The 17,045-nt window shown below is 41.3% G+C and overlaps 7 protein-coding genes across 15 annotated transcripts; 3 read left to right on the top strand and 4 right to left on the bottom strand.

The window, feature by feature from the left end:
- Nucleotides 1-408: 408 nt before the first annotated feature.
- Nucleotides 409-2,792, bottom strand: Vha26 (V-type proton ATPase subunit Vha26). 2 transcript variants are annotated; one of them, XM_015171660.3, is made up of 5 exons: nucleotides 2,660-2,792; nucleotides 2,440-2,550; nucleotides 1,497-1,709; nucleotides 1,076-1,402; nucleotides 409-1,013 (listed from the first exon to the last, which is right to left on the bottom strand). In XM_015171660.3, the coding sequence occupies exons 2-5, from the start codon at nucleotides 2,470-2,472 to the stop codon at nucleotides 906-908; spliced, it is 681 nt and encodes a 226-aa protein (XP_015027146.1). In that variant the 5' UTR covers nucleotides 2,473-2,550; nucleotides 2,660-2,792; the 3' UTR covers nucleotides 409-905. The 2 variants fall into 2 exon arrangements, with proteins under 2 accessions (XP_015027146.1, XP_002053651.1); XM_002053615.4 differs by having other exon boundaries at nucleotides 2,611-2,749.
- A 106-nt stretch (nucleotides 2,793-2,898) lies between these two features.
- noi (splicing factor 3a subunit 3 noi) lies at nucleotides 2,899-4,563 on the top strand. The gene has a single exon (XM_002053616.4). It carries the CDS (start codon nucleotides 2,990-2,992, stop codon nucleotides 4,499-4,501), a length of 1,512 nt encoding a protein of 503 aa, XP_002053652.1. The 5' UTR covers nucleotides 2,899-2,989; the 3' UTR covers nucleotides 4,502-4,563.
- PolZ2 (DNA polymerase zeta subunit 2) lies at nucleotides 4,493-5,213 on the bottom strand. Its single transcript, XM_002053617.4, has one exon. It carries the CDS (start codon nucleotides 5,154-5,156, stop codon nucleotides 4,560-4,562), a length of 597 nt encoding a protein of 198 aa, XP_002053653.1. The 5' UTR covers nucleotides 5,157-5,213; the 3' UTR covers nucleotides 4,493-4,559.
- Nucleotides 5,214-5,466: 253 nt separating this feature from the next.
- LOC6629566 (small ribosomal subunit protein uS15) lies at nucleotides 5,467-6,401 on the bottom strand. Its single transcript, XM_002053618.4, has 3 exons — nucleotides 6,246-6,401; nucleotides 5,905-6,032; nucleotides 5,467-5,841 (listed from the first exon to the last, which is right to left on the bottom strand). Exons 1-3 carry the CDS (start codon nucleotides 6,266-6,268, stop codon nucleotides 5,537-5,539), a joined length of 456 nt encoding a protein of 151 aa, XP_002053654.1. The 5' UTR covers nucleotides 6,269-6,401; the 3' UTR covers nucleotides 5,467-5,536.
- Nucleotides 6,402-6,907: 506 nt separating this feature from the next.
- Cap-H2 (Chromosome associated protein H2) lies at nucleotides 6,908-12,063 on the top strand. Of its 8 annotated transcripts, XM_032434910.2 has the most exons (11): nucleotides 6,908-7,053; nucleotides 7,182-7,260; nucleotides 7,329-7,381; nucleotides 7,733-7,941; nucleotides 8,020-8,213; nucleotides 8,682-9,667; nucleotides 9,845-10,155; nucleotides 10,219-10,375; nucleotides 10,440-10,927; nucleotides 11,046-11,240; nucleotides 11,300-12,063. In XM_032434910.2, exons 3-11 carry the CDS (start codon nucleotides 7,360-7,362, stop codon nucleotides 11,663-11,665), a joined length of 2,928 nt encoding a protein of 975 aa, XP_032290801.1. In that variant the 5' UTR covers nucleotides 6,908-7,053; nucleotides 7,182-7,260; nucleotides 7,329-7,359; the 3' UTR covers nucleotides 11,666-12,063. The 8 variants fall into 8 exon arrangements, 7 of the variants coding, with proteins under 7 accessions (XP_032290801.1, XP_070063192.1, XP_070063193.1 ...); XM_070207091.1 differs by having other exon boundaries at nucleotides 7,182-7,381; XM_070207092.1 differs by lacking the exon at nucleotides 6,908-7,053 and having other exon boundaries at nucleotides 7,094-7,260.
- Nucleotides 12,064-12,691: 628 nt separating this feature from the next.
- Nucleotides 12,692-13,824, bottom strand: TfIIFbeta (transcription factor TFIIFbeta). Its single transcript, XM_002053620.4, has 2 exons — nucleotides 13,180-13,824; nucleotides 12,692-13,124 (listed from the first exon to the last, which is right to left on the bottom strand). The coding sequence occupies exons 1-2, from the start codon at nucleotides 13,738-13,740 to the stop codon at nucleotides 12,825-12,827; spliced, it is 861 nt and encodes a 286-aa protein (XP_002053656.1). The 5' UTR covers nucleotides 13,741-13,824; the 3' UTR covers nucleotides 12,692-12,824.
- Nucleotides 13,825-14,107: 283 nt separating this feature from the next.
- On the top strand, nucleotides 14,108-16,583 carry Alg9 (alpha-1,2-mannosyltransferase Alg9). Its single transcript, XM_002053621.4, has 4 exons — nucleotides 14,108-14,357; nucleotides 14,416-14,790; nucleotides 14,849-15,326; nucleotides 15,385-16,583. The coding sequence occupies exons 1-4, from the start codon at nucleotides 14,209-14,211 to the stop codon at nucleotides 16,255-16,257; spliced, it is 1,875 nt and encodes a 624-aa protein (XP_002053657.1). The 5' UTR covers nucleotides 14,108-14,208; the 3' UTR covers nucleotides 16,258-16,583.
- Nucleotides 16,584-17,045: the final 462 nt, after the last annotated feature.

Genomic DNA, 17,045 nt, shown 5'->3' with positions numbered 1-17,045 from the left:
GATTTGGAATTGGAAGCAGGTAAAATATGAAGGCTTTTATATGTATTAACAAATTTAGCTACTTGGCCACTTGGCAATACTTCGTTAACTGCGCGTGCGTTAGGGTAACTGTGTATTCGTATTTAACTGGTTCAACAACAGACATTTGATGATTGTTTATGGCCTTTAAAATGTGCCAGTTGCTGGACGCCGGCGCACATTGTCCTCGAGCCAGCGAAATGCGACTAAATGAATTTCGGTGGCAAGCGGACAATAATGCTGAGTGTGCACGCGTGCGGCCTGCAAGTGGCACATACATTGATAATTATCATTTATGTTAATAAACATTGATAATTGTTGCCGCTGTGACGCACATTGCAATTGAATAACATGGCTAAAGAAAAGGGGATAACAATAATAAACAAACAGTTAATAAAAATGTACAACAAAATTTACAGACAAGGGCAAAACAAAAAGAATTTTACAAAAATGATAAAGGCGCACTTGAATCGCCAGAACTAATAACGGATCGCAAAGTATTGAGGAATGTTATTATAATTAGCTTATATTGTTAACGCCGGTTAGTTCATAGAAAACAAACTTTAACAAACTCTTTTACGGATTTGAATGCACTTAGAACTGTGTTTATCTGTTGAAATATACTCTAATATATCATAATTGGCAAATATGTAAGTACTTTTAACACATAATTGTTGCCTACATATTTGACCAACATTCTTTGTTTTTCTCAGTTTGACTATAAAAAGACAACGGCAATAATAATAATAATAATTAATAGACACAATTTTGTTAAATGAGTTCAAGAGTATGAGTTTTCTTCTTCCATTATTAAGTGGTTGTTTTTTTCTTGTTGTTGTTGTTGTTATAAGCTTGAACTGTTCTGTTTTTTCACTTAAAGAAAATTTTTAATCGGTGAATTTGCGATTAACATTGCGGCCGAACAGGGCGTTACGGATTTCTGGCACAAGTTGCTGTGAAATCAATTCTAATCTGGACTCCAGGGTATTTGGCACCTACAATGTGAACATGGATCATTAATAAAATTGTTAGAGCAGTAAAATTGTTTGCCACGCACCTTGATGCGTCCATTCAAAGCCAACAGCTCAACACCACCACAGGTATTGGCCGACAGATACTCCTTCTCGTCGATATAAAACTCAACATCCTGTTTCATTGCGGCTTTGTACTGCTCAATAGCTGAAGGGATTACTGCCCTAACTAGGGGCACATCGACTTGACGGCAGCGTAGGGTTACTTTAGGTTCCATAACCTGATACAGGCCTTGGACAATTAGTTTCTCAAGAACGGTCTTGTATTCGGATTCGTTCTGGGTGACTTCGCCGAGACGTTTGCGTGCATCATCCAGCACACTGCCAACATGATCCTCGCGCACTTTGAGCACCTGTAAGTGGTAAGTAAAACCAGAGATGAATTTGTTTTTGTTTTTGTTTTTTTTTTTTTCAAATGGTAGAGCTGGTTTGCATATAAAAACCGACCTTCAAGCGAGCCTGATTGAGCATGTTTGAGGATTGGATTTTCTTCTGCAGCTCAACTTGCTTCTCCTTTTTCTCGTAGTACTCCATAATCTTGAGACGCTGTTGTTGGACGAGACGTCCCTTCTCAATATTGAACTCTTCTTCGGCTTTGGCATCGATCTCCTCGGCTTTTTCATTGGCCTCCTGCTCAATGAATGCCATCATGTGTTTGATCTGAAGCGAAAAAGTATTAAATTAGCTTCGTTTATCAAAATCTATGAAAGTGGCTGATGGATAGAACAAACCTAAAGCTAATCACATGATTAGGCACCTATATATCTACATTTGTGTAGCTGAAACATTTGCTGCTCGGCTAAATCATTAGCAGCTGTCGCCCGGCGCACCGTTACGTTGACCAAATGTAAATATTAAATTTTTTAATATTTTGTGCTTTCAGAAAAAAAGAAAAAAAAACTATCCAATGGCATTGATAAGGCACGGCAAGTTCATTTACAGCGCAGTCGTGTGACAGTGCTCGCACTAGTGTATTGGCTGCGCTAGTCGTCTCTCTTTAACACATTGCTCAAGTGTAGTGCGTGTCACATGACCAATAAGCATTTTGCTTTTTGCGTAAAACTTTGAACAATACTTTTTTCCACCAACAACAGATTCAAAACCCATTTTTAATTTACTCAAAAACTTATTCATACGCTGTCTTATATGCACATAAAACACTTTTTGTCAGCCCAGATTAGATATTTTAATGTATAGTGACTAAAAAAGCTGCACGCAAAATTCACATGACTACGATGAGAATCCCATGACTTCGCCATCTTTCTCGTTGCCCGGATCCGTGGCATTGAAATTATTGTTCAATTGGAAAAACATTTCTGTCTTACATGTTTAACAACTTAACTAAATACTCTCATTATAGATTGCTTTTCGTTTTACACTTGTTATTTACCTGTTTCTGTACATCAGCATCGCTCAAAGCCATCTTGACTGATTTGTCTCACTTGCCACAAAATCGAAATAGAAATTCAATAGTTCCGAAGGAATTCACGTACTACCGTGCCTGAAATGGTTTTAACTTTATAATAAATTTCTTAATTATACAACACGAAAGGAAAATTACAAAATAAAACTCCATACAACACGAGACAAAAACGGAATCGGAAATTTACTTGCAGTGTGTGTGCCTTCTGCCCGTCGTCTGAAATTTTCACTACCTCCAATCGATCATATGATTTTACTTCGTGATGCGCAGTGTTGTTAAGCACCGAAAAGTGAATCAAAAGCTAGGCGATAGTATCGAGAAAGGTCTCAAAATAGTCCCGATAATTGTAACGATGTCTGTTCGTAAGTACTATCGATATGCATCGTTCGTATTCAAAACTACCATCACTACTATCGATACTGGCAGTACAGCTCTAATTGTACGTATGTGCATACACTACTCTGTGAAAATTTGTTTTTCGTTTGCAATTAAATAATTGTTTTAAATAGTCAGCATAATGGAGACGCTACTGGAGCAGCAGCGTCGGTACCACGAAGAGCGCGAGCGCCTAGTGAAACTGATGGTCGATGAGCATGCAACCAAAAAGCCCGGCGAAAAAGAGCGCATTCACAGTGAGCACCGGCTAAAATATCTAATGGAACTGCACCACCACGCTACCACACAGCTGCGCGAGCTGTATGAGGACAAGGACAATGAGCGAAAGGCTGAAATAGCGGCGTTATCTGGACCAAATGAGTTCAATGAATTCTATGCCCGCTTGAAGCAGATTAAACAGTTCTACAAATCTCATCCGGCTGAAGTCAGTGTTCCGCTTTCGGTTGAATTTGAAGAAATGATAAAGGTCTACAATAATCCCGACGAAATGAGCGCTCTGGTTGAGTTCACCGATGAGGAGGGTGGCGGTCGCTACTTGGATTTGAACGAGTGTTATGAGCTATATTTAAATTTGCGCGGCGTTGAAAAGTTGGACTACATTACGTACCTCATGTCCTTCGACCATGTCTTTGACATACCACGTGAGCGTAAAAATCGCGAGTACCGCAAGTATATTGAGACGCTTAACAATTATCTACACAGCTTTATTCTGCGCATTCAACCGCTACTAGACCTTGAGGGCGAGCTTGTTAAGGTTGAGCTCGATTTCCAGCGCCAATGGCTGCAAGGCGCATTCCCTGGCTGGTCTTTAAAGGAGACCGAATCGGCGCTTGCCAATACGGGCGCGCATTTAGATTTATCAGCTTTCTCAAGCTGGGAGGAGCTGGCCTCCTTGGGCTTGGATCGTCTCAAGTCCGGATTGGTCGCCTTGGGCCTCAAGTGTGGCGGCACTTTGGAGGAGCGGGCGCAACGTTTGTTCACCACCAAAGGCAAGAGTACTTTGGACCCGGCGCTAATGGCCAAGAAACCAACAACAAAGAGCGCTAATGCACAGACGCGTGAGAATGAACGGAATAAGGAAATCGCGCAGTTGGAGGCGCTACTCTATAAATACGCTGAGCTGCTCTCCGAACAACGTGCGGCTACCAAGGAGAATGTCCAGCGTAAACAGGCACGAACTGGTGGCGAGCGCGATGACAGCGACGTTGAAGCTAGCGAGTCAGATAACGACGATGATCCGGATGCGGATGATGTTCCATTCAATCCCAAGAATTTGCCATTGGGCTGGGACGGCAAACCCATACCCTACTGGCTGTACAAGCTGCACGGACTGAATATCAGCTACAACTGCGAAATTTGTGGCAACTTCACATATAAGGGCCCCAAGGCGTTTCAGCGTCACTTTGCCGAGTGGCGGCACGCGCACGGAATGAGATGCCTGGGCATACCGAATACGGCGCATTTTGCGAATGTGACACAGATCGAAGATGCGATCACGTTGTGGGAGAAACTCAAGTCACAAAAGCAGAGCGAACGCTGGGTAGCCGACCAGGAAGAGGAGTTCGAGGACTCCCTGGGCAATGTGGTCAATCGCAAGACATTTGAGGACTTGAAACGACAAGGATTGCTCTAAAAAGTAGTTTTTTTTATATCTCATGTAAAATCTATTGCTTAATATACAATTATAAAACCTAACCACATATATGCGCATCCATTTTCAAGCCCACCTTGTCAACTGTTGCGAGGGGCAGTAGGGCAAATTTACGCGGTTCCAACTGCTGCGGATTGGCACTTGCTTGCAGCCAGGGAAACTCCTGATATTGTGCATCATGGCTGAGCTGTGTAAAGGCCGTTTGTGTTGTATGAATATGCACCTTAAACTTTGCATTTTGACCGAGTTTCGGTAAATGTTTAACGCGGTCCGCCAATTTGTAAAGTGCAGCGCTTAGTTGTTGTTCGTACTCCATTAAATATTGATCCTGTGCGTGATCGGATTGTACCGGTTGCATTTCCAACAAGTAGCTTTCCATGTGCTCCGCATCATTTCCATATATAATAACTTCCAGCTTCAGTTGTTGCGCAGGATTCTGCAGCAATTGCTGCACAGTTCTCAGCACATTGGCTAGGTAAGAATTTAAAGCCGGAAATGCGACTATAAAAACTGGCGTGTTGTATATGCGGCGCTTCTTGAAGATTTGTCCAGGATAAACACCGCGCACGTATAATATATGATTTAAAATCACTTCGATTGCTTCCGCATGTATTGCTGCAATGTCATCTGATTCCATTATCAGTTAAAACAAACTAAATATTTCATTAGCTCTTGTAAACATGCACAGCTAATGTATTAAAAAATACCAAAAATAAAACGGCAAGTCCGGTCACACTTTTCTATTCGAATTTTGAAGCGAATTGTTGACTTAACTCTTAAACGGATCGGCAGAATTGCAAATAAACACAGGACTTTTATAGTTTCTTTACTTTTACCAGGATAGTCAAAACTATCAGTAAAAGGCGACAAGTATATTGAAAAAAAAAAAACCCGCAGAACGTATATTCAGAATAGACATAAAATTGATTTAAGAATGCTCAGAACAGTTTAAAAAGTAAACAAAACTCGTTTGTTTTGGTGTTTATTTAGTTTGCTTAAAAGAATTGCGTAGCCGATTTAGGCAACCAGAGCAGATGCTGTGCTGGATTCGTATTTCCAGTTTGGTGGCAGTACGCTCTTTGTTTTGTAGTAGCGCGCCAGGCGGTGAATTCTGGACTCAACCAAAATCAAACGGAACTTGCCATCCTTATCCTTGCGATTGCGCTCCAAATGCTTACGGATGGCCACTGCCTTCTTGATCATGTGGTACAAATCCTCGGGAATGTCGGGTTTAAGACCAACCGACTTCATAATGCGCAGGATTTTGTTGCCATTAACAAAGCGTACTTGGGCCACACCATGGGAATCACGCAAAATGATACCTAAAATTGTTGACCAGTGTTCAATTAACCTAACCTCAAACCGTAAACACAAATAATAAATACCAATTTTGGAGGGTGTCAGACCCTTCTTGCCAAGTTTCTTGATCTGCTCCTTGACATCCTCGGCGTTAAGTTTCAGCCATGATGGCACTGTGCGTCTGTACGGTAGAGCGGACTGGGAAATACCCTTGCTGTAAATAAAAAGTTCCGTTTGAGTCGCTTGCAAGTGTCAACCGGAGCGGCAAGTGTTTTCGTTTGCAACATGTGCTTGCCTTCATGGCCCTTTTTTGGTACATTTTCCGCGTAAAGTGTGTACAACAAATATTGCAAAGGCTTACGTGCACGAAGCAGGCACATTTTACGAGAACTCTTGCTCAATACAACAATCGAAATGTGCATTTTACCCTGGAGCGTGCATACGACCCATGTTGAGCGCTTAGTTTTTGATACCGAAAAGAAAGTGGAGACTTGTCAAATGCCAAGTTGAGTAAAAAGTCTACATACACATTGATACATTGCCAGAGTTGAGTTTATTCTTCAGTCGGTCTCCATATCCAAAACACCTATCGATAACTAATTGAAAACGCAACTGACACAAAGTGTCAGGACAACTTGAAATTTTTTTTAATTTTTCAGAGCGCTTGTTATCAATAATATGCGTAAAGGATAATTTAAAATTTGCAATTTACAAAAAGCTCTCTGGGTAAATCTGGTGTTTTTCGATCCGCTTTCTATTCATTAGGCGCATTTTACACAATTGACTACTTGCAAATTGGTCACTTCAAAATTCCTTTCCCTTTGGATTAGTAATTTATACATTTTAATACATTTCCTTAAGCCTCTGCGTCGTCAAATAATTTCAGGAATGCAAAAAGTCCTTATATAAAAACATGTTGCATTACAAAAAAAGGAGACATCTTAAAAGAAACGGAACTGCAAGATACGAGTCCTTTTGCATAACAAAATTTTAGCTATGTATTAACTAGCATGCACCGAATGCTAACAGTAGTTTTTGATATTAGTTTTGTTTTTTTTAAAGCGATACATTTAAATTTTGTAAACAAATGTGACTAGCGCGGCACGAAAATACTATCGGCATGGCCTATCGTGTACTGCACTAGTTCATTTCATTTTTGTGCGGCTTAAGATACATACCACTTCAGCCCTGTGAGAAAATTTTTGCGTCTAAAATTGAGAGAGCAAAACAAAATCGTAAGTACATAAATGCATACAGAGCTAATTGGGAAGAAAACACGGTTCGCGCCATTTATAAATTCCCAAATATTAAATAAAAGTTGTATTCTACATGTGTTAATACTAGTTTCCGTGTTTTACTGCAGGCAAACAAGTTTTGTGCCACCATTTTTGTTGTTCTGACGCTTGGCGTGCCCCATGTCAATGTGTATTATTTGCGTGTATGTATGTACTCCTCAAAACATGCACACAGTTTTGCGAAATATATACAAACTGTGATTGTTTGTTTAAAGATTCACGTTACGTCGTCAAAGAAACATTAAAATGGATGCAGATACAGAAGAAGGTAAGTGTTCCCTAGCAATTTACATTGGTGGCGCCATCTACGCATCACATACATACAGTACATTGGTGTAGGCTTCACAGATATTTATCTGCTCGTGTATGCGTGTGTGCCTACACACGTGTTGTTGTTAGTGCGTTATGTATGATGATCGTATTGAGTCTGCTCAGTTGGTCAGTTGCTTCTTTGCTCTCGCCATGGACAGCTCTCATTGCCGGCGGCCAAGCGGGGACGGGCACACACTTTACGGTGATTAAGTCAGCGCTATTTTAATTTGAACACAGCTCGGTTAAACAATAGACGAAATGTGCTTCGCTCTAAACAATAAACAAAAAAATTGATGTATGATTACAGAGTGGGCCAGTAGCAGCAGCAACAGATCCAGTTCCAGTGATGTAATAAAAAACCTACTGGAAGTCGCCAATAGCAGGCCAGGCACCAATGTGGCCAAGGCAATCGCTGCGTACCAAGATTTTCCTGGGCTATCAACGCTGCTTCTGCTCCTGGAGGAGGTATCGAAAAATACAGATTTTTCAACCGATATGCGCTTGTCGCTTTCCTATGTAAGTAATACCAAATATGTCCTTTAAAATCAATTAAACGTATTTTTCCAATTTATCACGGACTCTCGCCTCGTTTAGTACATGGATGAATTTTTGCGGCAAGTATCCGGTGCGAGTGTGCCCCGACGCTCGGTTATTGCCGCCGCCGGCAGCGTGCTTCAATACTGCAGCAAAATCTATGGCGACAGGGTGGAGCTCATGTACCAGGTTGTGGAGCATCAGATCGAGGCGCTGCTCATAGCCGATCCCAAAAAGGATGAGAACAGCAATCGGTGAGTAAAACTCCAGTCCAGCACCGGCTGCCATGTGGTTAGTCATTCAGTTAGAGCAGCAACATCTGTCGCCATGCTGTCTGCTTCAATTTCTTATCATGTGGTCGCTTATCGGCTCTTCTGTCATTCTCTTCGCATTCGCCGGTTCCACTTCCTTTTCCACAGTCGGCTGAACCATGCGCCACATGCTCCAATGCTTTAGACAAAATGAATATGATAAAATATATTATATTAAATATATTTTATTTTTTATTTAAAAGAAAACAATATTTAAAATTTTGAGTCAGAAACTTTTCGAAAGTAAGAAATAATGTTTATTATCCTGAAGTCGATCATTTAAGTATTCATTTTGTTGCCAATTTTAATTTTTAGGTAACAATTTTTAAAATTAATAATTCCCTAAATGTGTAAATCTCACAGATTTTGTGTTCATTAATTTATAATAAACATTTTCTAACGCTTTTTTAGCAAAAGAGATGCTAGCAAGCCGGAGGAGCCGCGAAAGCGTCGCATTAAGAAACTCACCCAAAAGGAATTCGATCCGTTTTCGTATAAGATGGAACCAAAAAAGTTCAAAATAATGTCCGATGAGAAGCGCTTCAGTCGCGTTGGATTCGAAACGAATATAAACAGAAATCGTACAATTGAGCACATGTATCAGGATCATACGCCGTCCCATCTTTGGAAGCATGCTTCCATCGTGGATCCAGCGAATCCCTACGAGCAGGATGAGAAAAAGAACTATAAGGTGTTTACATACCATCCGGAGCCCAGATACAATACGCTTCTGCCAGACATTCAGTTTGATCGTCTGAATTTGATCAAAGAATACGTGCACTCAAATCAAGTTGATGTATCCGACACTCTTAATAAGAACATGACTAATAAGGAATATTTAGATGAGTACATAGCGCTAGAGAACCAAATGCTTGCCTCTCGCTATGGGGAAAAAACAGGGCTGAAGCGCACGCTGACTGTCCAAGAGGATGAACAGGCGAAGCGTTTGCGCTTGGAACTGCAGAAACGTTTGCTGGAATTCACTGATGAGAGCTCTAAACGTAGAAGGCTAACTGAAGAGATGGACGATAATCGTGATGGGAATTTGGAGACTGATGAAAGCGGAGCTAAGCGATCGCAAACCTCTATGGACTCAGTACTACGCGAATCGCTGAAAACTTTGACGCTGACAGATACATCACAAGTTCAACTTAATGAAAACAAGATAGAGGCACTTTCCTTAAGCAGCACGTTGCACATGAATGACGCCAGTTGCTTGGACAGCACGCGTTTGGATCTGCAGCAACTCGAATCTATAAAGGAAGAGACGAAGCAGGAATCACAACAGAAGTCCCAACTGGAACTCTGCACTGGGAAGGGTGATGATAGCAATGAGCAATCGTTGCAAATTGATTCAGGCATTGGCATGGATGATGTATGCGATACTCTGCCGACAGGTAAACTAAAATGCACTCTGTTTATGTAGACTCGTGTTGCACCAACAGATCAGGCTAAGATTTTTGTTAATCCTTTCTTTGTAGACAGATTTGACTCACATTCTTTGTTTACTTTTTATTTTATTTACGTATGTATTTCGTTTGCTGTGCTGCTGCCTGCATCCAAATTTTGTGCAGGTCAATCTTTTGATGATGAGGGTGTTGTTCTTACAGATCTTATAGACGACCAGCGTCTGCAGTCGCTATCGCCCAAGGTAATGGTGCGGGACATACTGCCCGGTGTGCCCGACAAAGCCAACCTGAGCGTGCGCGTGGACGCCGAAATGTTGGCTCTGAGCGGCATCAATGAAACGCTCGAGGAGATTGTTGATGTGCCACGTGAAGTGCACTATTCAATCGAGCGGAATTTGCTGCAGCTACCAGAAAAGAGGCTACGCAAGGGTTCTCTCTTCAAGCTTCCCAAAGAATTTGATTTATTTAAGAAAGCGGTAAGCTTACCCGCCGTAATTCTCTTTAAACAAATATATAAATACCCTTTAATTATGTTATAGCGCACACCAGCCAAGCGACAGGCTGAACCCAAGGCGCCCGGTGCTCCCAGAGCCTTGCCTACCGTCTCGCCTGTTGCCTCGCCTACGCATTCCGTATCGTCACTTGACAAATTTCCGGCATTGCCGTTGGACCAAATGGAATTCGATTCGGAGCTAAGTATGTAAAAATAATTTAATTCGGCATATGCAGCTGCCTAACTTATGTCTTTTATATTTCACAGATTTTCGCGGATTCAGACGCCCTACTTATGATTCAGGTATTGATCAGGAAGAGATTAGATTGGCCAACTCGCCAGCAGATGACGGCATCATCGTTGATGTGGGCTCCGAAGAACCATCGGATTCGAATGCATTAGAAAACTCAGCGCTCTCAAATGTAATTCAAGAAGCTAGAGATTCTGAACAAACAGAGAAGGACTTGACGTTGCCTGAAATTTCATTGGGCGCAACAGAATCAAATGAAACGCAACAAAATGGTTTACAACATACACAAGCAGATGAGATAAGAGCCCAAGACATCACCGAAGAGGACATAAGAATACCCGATACCACAGCAGAGAACACAACGCTACTAGAGAGTGGATTGAATGCCATGCCTATGGATTTGGCCACAAACGACATAGAGTTGGACTCAGACTGGGATGCAGAAGAAAGCGATTCGAGCGTTCAAGAAAACTGTAATAGCATAGATGCAGAAACTGATGCCAAGGTGAGAAATGCGGTTTCTAACCCGTTTTAATTGTAGAAACAAGTTAAGAGCAAAATAAGTTCGAGAGTATATATGTATATTGAGGACAACAATTTAAATTATTTTTTGTGCCTTGCAGATTATTGACTGGCATCGTCGACTGGCACCCACATTAGAAGCAGCGCATGCGCGTCAAAACTTTAGCATACAGCACCTAAATGACGAGATTATAGCAAAATGCCAGGAAAATGATGGAGAGGCAACACTTGCCGATGTGATAGAGGATAAAGATCCAACCAAACTATGTTGCTATATGTTGTCCTCGCTACTGCTGGTAAATGCCACAATGATATACCAGCAATGTTTCCCACTTAATATTACTTTGCCTTGCAGACAAACCAGAGGAATGTGGAGCTTCAAATCGATAAACATGATAAGAGCAAGCCAATTGAAATGAATCAGTTTAAGATGAAGTTGATTAGCACCGAAAGGAAACAAGTGAATCCCGAGGATGACATTGGCAATATGGACATTTCCAATCAGCGTAACAACCAGGCAGCATCACACGAAACACCGCAATCTGCTAACGCCGCCCATCGCAAGGTGCAAGAGCAACGCCCCACACTTGATGCAATTAATGTAAAAACAGTGCGCCTTATAAAACCTGTGCCCAAGGCAAGCGCACGGCCAGAGGATGCTGACTCTGGCATATCATCGCTGCCGGCATCCTTAATGTCTGTGTGGCCGACTGACATGTAGCAGAGGCCGTAGCAATTGCTGGTGTCTAGTGCTCAATGTGTGCCTCTGTCTTTAGTTTATGTATATAGTTGATTAAGTCGCAGGGTTGACGTTCGTATATATGTGTGTACATTTCGATTCTCGTCCAGTAACCTTAGAATGTATAATTTTGTGTATGTGTTTCTGTTTGATGCGAATCTAAAATTTAATTTAATGAGAATTATTCCTTGCAGCCGATCATATTGCGCCGGGGGCTGCCCTTTTCACAGGCTTACATCAAAATTAAGAGGCTGTGCTGGCCGCGCAACTGACAAATGCATTACTGCATAATTTTTTTTTTTTTGTTTTTTTTTTTTGTGACAATGTACAAATTCTAGTTCTAAGAGAGCTTTTAACATGAGATGCAATTTTTAGTTTTATTCAAATTTATGCTGCCAGCTTTTAGTTCTTTATGTTATTTAGTGTAAGCCAAAATTGGACCAGTATTATTTAAGCTCGATTTCCTTACGTTTGAACAAGTTTTTTCAAATTTCATTTTTTCTTATCATTTTCCATTCTTTATATTTTTTTTTTGTTTTTTCATTTTTTATATTTTGTAAAATTTCATTTTCACTTTCTTTTGCATTTATCTTTCGTTTTCTATTTTTGTTTTATAGTTTTTCAAAAATTTCTTCATTTATGATTCTTATTTTGCCATTTATTCATTTTTCTCAACTTAAAATCTTTCAGAAACGCAAGTCTAAAAAATAATAATGAAATCAAGATTACCCAGAGACACATATTGTGGAAATCATATAGAGCTGATAGTACTACAAAAATCAAGTACCTGATCTCCTAGTGTGTAAAAATTGTTTTTCCAACTTTTAAAGACGGTTTATCTATTTACATATATATTACATACATATGAATGTGCAAAACAAAGCAAAATTTTTTTTTTGTAGTAATCTAAGATAGCATCTAAATGCAATGAAAAAGTCAAAGAAACTAAAAACTAGTTGTTTAAAATTACTGAAAAACCGGGGAAAGAATGTTTTAATAGTTCGAGAATTGTGATAAAAATTGTGCAGAAAGTCTGCTGGATTTACTTTTTGCTTAGCTGAGTACGTGATTACATTGGAAAGTTGTACATACATATGTGTATATATATATATATACAGGTAATAAAATCAAGATCCTACGACTATTCAGTATCGCTGCCGTCCGATTTAGCCTTTTCCTCGTCCTTTTGTTCATCAGTCTTGTAGTGGCGATATTCTTTCTTGAGCTCCCACATATTTTTGTGCGGATTTTTCATGTTGTAGTCGCAGACATCCTTAAGTATCTCCTTCAGGTAGCTAATTGGTTGATTGGTTATTTTGACCAGATCTTTAATATTATAGTACTGATGCTTCTCAAAGGCATGGAAAAGCATATCCATCACAGCATTCTTGTCGTCGCGTGCTTTCTTGCCCTCCGCCTTCTTACGTTCCCGATACTCAATCTAAAAATTTGAGAAATTTTTAACAAATAGTGAAGACAAGCGCAGTTATACTTACATTGTGTGCATGATCCTTCACTGGCTTGTAGTTCTGTACGATCTTGTCGATCGGCTGCACTCGACGTTGTGGCTCCGATGCCTTGCGTATGGACTCGAGCTTCAACTTCATGTAACAAGTGTCGGCAATGGGACGGCATTCGAGCTTTTGGACGATGCGACCCTCCATGTACAGCTTTTCACTATCGGGCGTCCCTGAAGCGGCACCTGTGCCATTTTCCTTACCGTTGCTGGCGACGGCCGCCGCCTCTGTGGGTGCCATGTGAGAGAAAACGCCAAGTGTCTGTTTCGTCACCTGTGACACGTCAAGTACATGCTCTGTGGGTATCTTCTCATCCGGATCCAGTGCGAGCACAGCGGGCGTGAGTGAAAGTGAGACTTGCGCCTTCTGTCCAGGCGTCTTGCTGATACGCAGTTTCCCAACATCCATATTTGATGGCGCCTTTTCCCATTTCTGTGCAATGTATTTGGGTACTTTGACTAACCAAACGCCACGTCCGGCATTGGATAGATCCAAGTCCTTATCGATGATTTGCACTTTGTCCTTGTCATCCTTAGACATGTTTTTGTTTTAAATTTATTAATGCAACCGCACGTAAAATATGCAATTGCAAAATGTAAATTGCACAGCTGAGGCGACAGAGCTGCCACCAGGGTAGAAAATTATAATGCCAGCATGATTGCAGAATAAGACAAGGTTGCACAGAGAAACTCGCGACTGCAACTGCGTTGAATACGTGACGTCATATATAAACAGGGGTTGTAAGAAACAAATTTTATACTTGCTTGTCATATTGTGGTATTAATGACATAAGATAGCGGAGATCAACTAATCAACCTGAAATTGTACTTTTTTATTGCTTATCAGATTCATTGTGCCCATCTCATAATTTAATTTTATAAAAAAACCATGACTGTCAACTCGGTGTATTTTACAACACTGCATCAGCTGGTGCAAGTTTCACACGCTGGCTTTTTGCTGCGGGAAATTGTGTTGGAGAAAAGCTGTTAGAAAACGTCGGACTAGGAAATGGCACCGCCTGCAGCACGGGCGCGTTACAATGCCAACAAGGCTGACAACCAGATACTCACCAAGAAACCACCGAAACGATTAAATGGCAAAGACAAAGACATTGCCGGCGTCATCGTAGCCGGCAACAAAAAGGAGAAGAAGAAGAAGTACGTACACTGTCGCCTAATAAAACACGAATGCTATTGCACTATGCATGTCTTTCAGCAAACAATCGCCGTCCGCTGCGAACTCCGCGGAAAAGACACAGTCTAGCCCCAATCCTATTATGCCCAGTGTCCACACAGCATTCAAGACATTCGTGAGCGCGCGCCTTTGCAGCGCCATTTGGGCGTACATTTCTGACTGTGATGAGACTTTTAACTACTGGGAACCGCTGCATTACATCATTAATGGTCATGGTTTGCAGACCTGGGAGTATAGTCCGCAATTTGGTTTACGCTCGTACACATATCTACTCCTGCAAGGCGTGCCCGGCTGGATCTATCAAAAGCTGTTCAATCCGAGTCCCATTCTCATCTTCTACATGGTACGCTGCATGTTGGGCTTTGGCTGTGCGGTCATGGAGCGCTTTATGTACAAGTGAGTACACCTGGCCAACGTTGAGCAATCGTTATTTGATAGCTGCCTTGTCTTCCAGATCCATATGCCAGGAGTTTGGCATACATGTTGGACGCCTGTGGCTTATATTCCAGCTGTTTAGTGTGGGCATGTTTGTATCCAGTACCGCCCTTTTGCCCTCCTCGTTCTCCATGTATTTTGGCTGTTCTGCTTTGGCCGCCTGGTGGCAGCAACGCTATAGCTTGGCCATCTTTTTTACGGCCATTTCGGCGCTGCTGGGCTGGCCATTTGCGGCGTTAATTGGTGTACCGCTGGTGTTGGAGCTGCTGTTACGTCAGCGCGACTGGCGTACTTTTGTGCAGTGGACTTTGATATCCGGCGCAACAATTGCACTGCCCATGATTGCCATCGATACGAGTTACTTTGGCAAACTGACTTTTGCGCCGCTCAACATAGTCTGGTATAATGTGTTCACTAGCCACGGGCCCAATATCTTTGGCACCGAACCTCTGAGCTACTACATCGTCAATGGTTTCTTGAATTTCAATATTATTTGGGTATGTTACTGGGTATACTAAAACTATAGACTATTCCTAATTGTTGTCATATTTTTAGCTGTTGGCCCTGCAACTGCCCATAATGCTGGTCATGGACTATCTGATTGTTCCCGCCAAATTCAAGTCGACGCTTAATTTTCCGCGCTACATATCGCTGGCGCCCCTCTATCTTTGGTTGTTAGTGTTCTTTGCACAGCCGCATAAGGAGGAGCGCTTTCTGTTTCCGGTATATCCGCTGATCTCATTGTGTGGCGCCATTACAGTAGACGTTTATCAGCGCATCTATTTCCGCATCAAGTCGGTTATCTTTAAAATCAAGTCGGGAATTCACTATTTGGATCACAGCATGTTTATTGCCATTATTGTGATGGTGACCAGCACTCTGCTGGGCCTTTCGCGCGTCTTTGCGCTTTATCGCAACTATCATGCGCCAATGGATCTGATGCTGGAGCTCAACCAGTTTAAGGCAACGCCACAATATCGTGCAGATGAAATTTATAATGTATGCGTGGGCAAGGACTGGTATCGGTATCCGGGCAGCTTCTTTTTTCCTGCTCGCAATTTCCGTTTGCGTTTCCTCAAGTCTGAATTCCAAGGCATGTTGCCTGCCTACTATGTGGACGGCCCGAATGCCACCAAGGTGGTGAATCCGTATTTTAATGACCAAAATTTGGAGAACGAGCACATGTACTTCGATTACGACCAGTGTCATTTTCTAATGGACTTTGATGAGGGCAAATATACAACACTGGAGCCGAGCTATTCCAGACGCACGAAGGACTGGTCCATTATGAAGTCTCTGCCCTTCCTAATACCGGAAAAATCGCACAAAGTGCTACGCGCCTTCTATGTGCCATTCGTCACCGACAATCACATAAAATACGGCGATTTCAATCTACTTAAGCGCAAAAAGACGCGCAATGGCAGCTAGAAGTGGCATTAACACGAGGCCAATCCATGGCCATGCAATCCAAAGCAATTTTAAAATGCAGCTGTAATTAAAAAAATCAACATTTAATTTATAAAACCCAAATTAGTATTGGTTGTGTTCCTTTCCTGTTTTGTATTTGAGCAAGTGAAAAAGTCTTTTAATATTACCTGATTTTAGTTTGTAAGTTCACCAACGAAATGTTTAACAAAATTTGCCCATTATGCGTTTTTCTATTTTAATCAAGCCAAAGCTGTAAACATTATGCTGAATCGAACTAGAGTTTAAGATCAACGAAAATAAAAGCAATGAGATTCTTAAGGTATGAATTAATATTAGCAATTAATAAGTTGTTCAGGTGCTGTGAGGTTGTGCTGGGATTAGAGACGATGAGAAAACCTCAACTGAAAAGTGAAACTATTTTAAATATCAATAACAATAATATAATATGCTAATATGTTAATATGGCTGGACTGATGCTAATCTTATTTCCTAAACAATGGAAACTCAGGAACCTATAGATGCATAAAATATCAATCCTCATAGCCATCTCAGACTCCTATCGACATATCTGTAAAAGTTTCAGAAAAAAAGGAAAAGCTCAGCGTCCAAGAACAAAGAGCTAGAGCTTCTACACGTAGAATGATCTCGGAACCTATAGATGTATAAAATATCGACATATCTGCAAAAGTTTCAGAAAAAAAGGAAAAGCTCAGCGTCCAAGAACAAAGGGCTAGAGCTTCTACACGTAGAATGATCTCGGGCTTCATCAGTAAAGTAAAGCCCAAAGG

Source organism: Drosophila virilis, chromosome 2 (assembly GCF_030788295.1).
Source record: "Drosophila virilis strain 15010-1051.87 chromosome 2, Dvir_AGI_RSII-ME, whole genome shotgun sequence".
Classification (NCBI taxonomy): Eukaryota; Metazoa; Arthropoda; class Insecta; order Diptera; family Drosophilidae; genus Drosophila; species Drosophila virilis.
Note: the sequence above shows the minus strand (reverse complement) of the source record. Positions and strands in the feature narration are given on the sequence as shown.